The sequence below is a fragment of the Heteronotia binoei genome, chromosome 11 (assembly GCF_032191835.1).
Source record: "Heteronotia binoei isolate CCM8104 ecotype False Entrance Well chromosome 11, APGP_CSIRO_Hbin_v1, whole genome shotgun sequence".
NCBI classification, from domain to species: Eukaryota; Metazoa; Chordata; class Lepidosauria; order Squamata; family Gekkonidae; genus Heteronotia; species Heteronotia binoei.
Genome location: NC_083233.1, coordinates 81,835,443 through 81,842,158, shown reverse-complemented (window position 1 = coordinate 81,842,158; position 6,716 = coordinate 81,835,443). Strand labels below are relative to the sequence as shown.

The 6,716-nt window shown below is 53.1% G+C and overlaps 1 protein-coding gene across 1 annotated transcript; it reads left to right on the top strand.

The window, feature by feature from the left end:
• The first annotated feature begins 5,818 nt into the window (after positions 1-5,818).
• On the top strand, positions 5,819-6,716 carry TMEM119 (transmembrane protein 119). The gene has a single exon (XM_060249175.1). The coding sequence runs from the start codon at positions 5,820-5,822 to the stop codon at positions 6,714-6,716; it is 897 nt and encodes a 298-aa protein (XP_060105158.1). The 5' UTR covers position 5,819.

Genomic DNA, 6,716 nt, shown 5'->3' with positions numbered 1-6,716 from the left:
ATAGAACTCAGGTCGTGAGCAGAGAAGAGAGTTCAGATCACAGTACTGCAGTACTGCTGCTTTACCGCTCTGCGCCACGGGATATAAATCCATTATCTTCTGCTGCTGCTTCCCTCTGAATGGGACTGACCGAAGCTTCCTAGTCCATTGTGGCTTGATGAGATTAGTGGGGCGGGAGGGGAAAGGCCAGATTTGGAAAGGTGGTGCCCTTTGGACTGGCTGTGCTCTCTCTCTACCGCCCCCTCCACCACCACAGGGGTCCCTGGGTGGGTGCGGAGCCCTGCCTGTGGAGACGTGGACTGCAGTGTCCCCCTTGAAGGGCTGCCCACAGTGAGATCGAGAGAGAGAGAGAGAGAGAGAGAGAGAGAGAGAGAGAGAGAGAGAGAGAGAGAGAGAGAGAGAAGCAAAAGGGTAAAAGAAAGCCCCGCGGCACCTTAAAGACTAATGTAATCTTTATTCTAGCATGAAGTCTTTGCGGGGCCACAAAGTCCACTTTGTTTTGAGTGGGAGAGACCCACGGGGCAGCCTCTTCGGCCCTATAGAAGAGGAAATCCTCCCCACCCCCCAATGAATCTCTCCTAAGGTGATCAGAGGAATGTCTGGGCAGCAGCCACACCACACGGCACAGCCAAGTCCAGCCGGGCATCTCCCAGTAAAGAAACTTGCCCATATATAGACGCTTCACTCTCCCTTTTATGCAGGTCAGTTGAACCGAGCCAGGAGGCAGCTAAATGGATCCTCCATGTTCAGAGGCAGTGTCTTGCGCATGTTCAAAGCACTTCCCCTGTGTGGTAATCTCGGCCACAGCCCTGTAAGGTAGGACAGACCCAATCCTCCCTCCATATTTGCCAACGGGATGTTGAGAGAGAGAGAAACTCGCATATGGTTAAGCTGAGGATTTGCGGCAGTGGCAGGATTTGAACAGAGGACGTCTGGTTTGTTAAATTTATATCCCGCCTTCCCCGCCGAAGCAGACTCCGGGTGGCTCACAACTGACAACTCACAATTGGTACTGCAGCCTCTCAACCACACCAAGATACCTCTGAATGCAAGTGGCTGCGGGGGGGGGGGGGGGGTAGCAATGTGGGGCCTGTGGGGTGTCAAGTGGCTGTGAGTGGCAAGATCCACCCCTCAGTCATTTGTGGCAGGTCTTCCGGGCTGGGGGCTGGAGAGTGGGTAAGTACTCATCTGTAGGGTTGCCAGCCTCCAGGTGTGCCCTGGGGATCTCCCAGAATTACGTTGGATCTCTAGACTGCCACAGTCTATAGGGATTTCCCAACCTGGACCTGCCACCTCTTCTCAACCGGTGGGGCAAACATTTTGCATGTAGAAGCGCCCCCCCCTCCTGTTAGTTCACTGCCTGGGGTCTCCAGCTAAAGGGCTCTCCCCGTTTTGTGCCTGACACCCTGCAGAGACCTGGGCTGCTGGTCAGAGTATATAGCAGGGGTGGCCAAACTGTGGCTCAGGAGCCGCGTGTGGCTCTTTCACACATATTGAACATTCTTTTTTTTAACATAAGAAGCTGCCTTCTACCAAAGGAGACCCCCCTGGGTCCATCAAAGTCAGTCTTGTCTTCTCAGACAGGCAGTGGCTCTCCAGGGTCTCAAGCTGAGGTTTTTCACACCTCTTTGCCTGGACCCTTTTTTGTAGATGCCGGGGATTGAACCTGGGACCTTCTGCTTCCCAAGCAGATGCTCTACCACTGAGCCACCGTCCCTCCCATATTGTGTGACTCTCAAAAGCCCCCATCACCCTGTCAACCAACTTGAAGAAGGCATTTCTCTCTTTGAATCACTTCCCAAAGCCAAACAAGCTGGCAGCTTGGAGAATGCATTTAAAGTTAAAGTTACTTTCTTTCCACCTCTCTCACCCTCCCCATCTATTACTTTTCCTTCCTTCCTTCCTTCCTTCCTTCCTTCCTTCCTTCCTTCCTTCCTTCCTTCCTTCCTTCCTTCCTTCCTTCCTTCCTTCCCCTCCCTCCCCCCACCTATTTTCCTCCCTCCCTCCCCCACCCTTCCTTCCTTCCTTCCTTCCTTCCTTCCTTCCTTCCTTCCTTCCTTCCTTCCTTCCTTCCTTCCTTCCTTCCTTCCTTCCTTCCTTCCTTCCTTCCTTCCTTCCTTCCCTCCCTCCCTCCCTCCCTCCCTCCCTCCCTCCCTCCCTCCCTCCCTCTTGTGGCTCTCAAACATCTGATGTTTATTCTATGCAGCTCTTGCATGAAGCTTGGCCACCCCTGGTTTATGGGGTCTGGCTTGCTATATGCCTTAATGGGTCCCTTGCTGGAGCAGAGGCCCTGCGTTGCATCCCAGAGGTCCTGGGGGGGAGGAGCAGCTTCACAGAGCCCAGTGAGCTCCTTCTGCTCCTCCTCAGAGGAGACCGCTGGAGGGCCTGGGGCTCTGACTCAGAGGGTGGCCGCCGCCATGGTGCCCGGCTTGTGGGTCTCCTGGGAGCAACAGGCCCGCAGCTTGTTAAAAACCGGCTTGGGTCTTGATCCACCTTTTCATCCAGACACCTCCGGCTGTTGCAGCCGCAGAGAATTCCGGATGGTCCCGCTGCACCCCAGGTTTGAGTTCAGAGTCCTGCAAAAGGTTTTGTGACTTGGCGAGAGGACATTTTGCAGCCAAATAGAGAAACAGGGTTTCCAAGGCGCCCCCTTGAATGGGAACGTCTAGGAAGGCTGAGGATTCTTAAAGAGGGGAGGAACACCTTCACCTCTGAGCATGTGCAGAGTGACTTTCACCGTCACCACCGAGGATTGTGGGTGAGGTTTCGAGCGCCACATGTACGGCTCTCAAGAATGCTTCAACCTCGCAGCCTCTTGCTTTTTCCAAATTAAGCCCTGGAGGGCTGCCATTGGCCAGCCAGAGCGGAGCTCTCTCTTGTAAACCACATCCAACCTCTTGCAGAAGCATCCAGGCAGTTGGTTAAATAAACGCTCTGCGTCAGATCAGCAGGGCTGCGTGCTTCAGCCTGCGTCCTTCGGGCTGGGTAACAGTTTCCGTTGCAGACCTCAAAACTCAGGAATTCGTCTCTCGGCTTGAGTCAGCCCAAAGTTTGGCTGGGCCCCGATCTTGGCACAGGAGCCTTTGTGGTCCCAGTGCTGCACTCAGCAGTTTACTGAAACTTGATGCTAGTCACGCTAGGAAATGTACCTGACTCCAATATTAAAGGCTTATTAAAGAGCTGAAAACAATTCAAGGCTCCTTGCAAATAGCAAACCCACCATTTGCAGCCGGTTGCCTCATGGAAGGGGGTGGGTAGTGCTCGCTGTCCTTTCTGTACTGAGCATCGTGCTCCCAAATCACTTTGCACCTTTGCGTCCCTGCACAAAGTGCGGCTTCTTCAGAATGGTGACTCACACAGAGAAGCAGAGGATGGACTCCTCTGAAGACAGGCCTTTCATGCTTTTGGGAGTTCATTCAGTGAGCCTGTGTTGCCCTAAGTGGAAGATAGACAAAGGGTGTGTTGGGAGGCACTTGAATGCCAAAAGCTCTGGCTTTGTCCTGCTGCAACAGATTTATGATTGCCTGTCAATCACAACTGGAGATGGACTTTTAAATTGGCTTTGGGGCAATTTAAAGTTAAAGTTACTTTCTTTCCACCTCTCTTACCCTCCCCATCTTTTCCTTCCTTCCTTCCTTCCTTCCTTCCTTCCTTCCTTCCTTCCTTCCTTCCTTCCTTCCTTCCTTCCTTCCTTCCTTCCTTCCTTCCTTCCTTCCTTCCTTCCTCCCTCCCTCCCTCCCTCCTTCCCTCCCCCACCTTTTGTTCCGATCAGAGGCTGTTAAAAACACTAAGTAAAGACAGAAAGAGATCTCTTTGTTTGTTTGCTGCTCTGATTCAGAGGAATGCAAATAAGTAGCCCTATGTTCTTTCAAGTGAAGGTGTTCTTCACTTGAGCCAGTTTGGTGTAGTGGTTAAGTGTGCAGACTCTTATCTGGGAGAACCGGGTTTGATTCCCCACTCCTCCACTCGCACCTGCTGGAATGGCCTTGGGTCAGCCATAGCTCTGGCAGAGGTTGTCCTTGAAAGGGCAGCAGCTGTGAGAGCCCTCTCCAGCCCCACCCACCTCACAGGGTGTTTGTTGTGGGGGAGGAAGGTAAAGGAGATTGTGAGCCGCTCTGAGACTCTTCGGAGTGGAGGGCGGGATATAAATCCAATATCTTCTTCTTCTTCTTCTTCTTCTTCTTCTTCTTCTTCTTCTATGGTCTTCCGTTCTCCAGGAAGGGAGAGAGAGGGAGGGAGGAAGGAAGGAAAGGAAGGAAAATAGGTGAGGGAGGGAGGAAGGAAGGAAGGAAGGAAGGAAGGAAGGAAGGAAGGAAGGAAGGAAGGAAGGAAGGAAGGAAGGAAAAGTAATAGATGGGGAGGGTGAGAGAGGTGGAAAGAAAGTAACTTTAACTTTAAATGCATTCTCCAAGCCGCCAGCTTGTTTGGCTGCTGCTGCAGCAACCCATCTCTCCTTCATGAACGGGGAAGGGGCTTGGGAGCTTTGCCCACGGCTGGGAGAACAACTTCCCATGGGAAGTTGGCTCTGACTGTTGACTGCTCTCTGCTCAGGGCCAGCAGGGCTCCCTTTGAGTCATGTAGGCTGAGCTCTGGAAGTGCTAGGCACTGCAGAGTCCCGGAAAGCAAGAGGGCCTCTGAGCTTGTGTCTTTTCTTCCCGACTAACGGTAGCCAGTCCCCATACACGGATTGCTTCCAGGCTTTGGGGGCTCCAGACAGACTGCCCAGGGGCCTCCTGCTGCCTACAACTTCAGAATGCCCCTGTATAAATCGATGGTGTGTACACAATTCTGGTCACCACACCTCAAAAAAGATATTCTAGCTTTGGGGAAAAGTGCAGAAAAGGGCAACTAGAATGATTCAAGGGTTGGAACCCTTTCCCTACGAAGAAAGGTTAAAATGCTTGAGGCTCTTGAGCTTGGAGAAATGTCAACTGCGGGTTGACATGATAGAGGTTTACAAGATTATGCATGGGATGGAAAAGGCAGAGAAGGAACTCCTTTTCTCCCTTTCTCACAATACTTGTGGACATTCAATGCAATTGCTGAGCAGTCGGGTTAGAACGGATAAAAGGAAGTTCTTCTTCATCCAAAGGGTGATTAACACTTGGAATTCACTGTCACAGGAGGTGGCGGCAGCTACAAGCGTAGACAGCTTCAAGAGGGGATTGGATCAACATATGGAGCAGAGGTCCATTAGTGGCTATTAGCCACACAGGGTATAGATGGAACTCTCTGTCTGGGGCAGTGATGCTCTGTCTTCTTGGTGCTTGGGGGGGGCACAGTGGGAGTACTTCTAGTGTCCTGGCCCCACTGATGAACTTCCTGATGGCACCTGGATTTTTTGGCCACTGTGTGACACAGAAGGTTGGACTGGATGGGCCACTGGCCTGATCCAACATGGCCTCTCTTGCATTCTTATGACCCCTGCTTGCACCTCCCATTCTGCCCCACTTGCCTTTGCCTCCTTTCCCAGCTCAAGAGCCTCCCCCCACCCCCATACTCACAGCTGCACACGCCACTTGCCTGCCCTTGCTGCGTGCTCTTCCCCAACACTGCTGGGCAGCATGTTTAGCCTGGAGCACAGCTAGTGGAGCATTGGTGAGTGGGAGGAGAAGGGCGTGCAGCTGGGGTGGTCTGTGGATGGGAGAGTTGGTGGCCCGGGGGCCCTCCAGCTGCTCCAAACACCTGGGTACGGAGAACCATTGTTCCAGGCCAATAAATGTTAACATTTGTTCTTAGCAGTGATGCAAGGGGAAGAGAACTGACCCTCTTTCTTTGTTGACTTGCTTTGCAGAGCTCAGTCCAGATCGACCACCGTCATGGCTGCCGCAAGAGGCGTCTGCCTCCTTCTTGTGCTGACGGCTCCCCTCTGCTCTTCCCGATCTCGGCACCTTCCTGCAGCTGCCCTGGAGGACAACGGCGGGAGTGGAGAAGGGGAGGGGGCTCCCTCCATCCCACCCCCTGTGAGCGTCACGTTAGGGGTGAGCCCTACGTCAGATGACATCCTTGTGACCTCGGTGAACGAGACGTCGGCCACCCTCAACTTATTGGACGGGATCGTGGATTTCTTCCGAGAGTACATGCTGTTGATCATTGTGGTCGGCTCTTTGGTCTTCCTCTTCCTCTTCATCATCTGTGCCGCCGTCATCGTCCGACAGAAGCACAAGGCCTCGGCGTACTACCCGTCGTCTTTCCCGAAGAAGAAGTACGTGGACCAGAACGACAAGTCTGGGGGAGGCAAAGCTTTCAGCGAAGTCCCTGAGAAGGTTGGCGATTCCCGCCAGGAAGAGCCTGTCGATTCCACCAAACAACTGCAAGCGGACATCTTAGCAGCGGCCCAAAACCTCAAATCCCCAACCAAGGCCGTCACACCAAATGGAGAGAGCACCAAAGTAGAGGAGAAACCGACCAAGGAGAAAGAGGAAGATGCTCAAGTCCCAGAGGCTGACAGAAAAGAAGAGGAGGCAACTACCAAAGTCCAGGAGAGTCCACCAGAGAAGGCGGAACTTCCTGCAGAGACTTTAGCTAACCACAACCCGGCAGATGCTGAAGTCAGGGGTGGAGATGTGCCCCCCACTGTGGGCAGTCAACAGGTGGAGGAAACCACGCCAGCTTCTTTTGAGGAATCGGCCGGGACTGACTATTCCACCGCAGACGCCTCAGCAAATCTGGAGTCTTGTTTTGACGCTTGTGATGCCGGCAGCTCAGGAGACTAA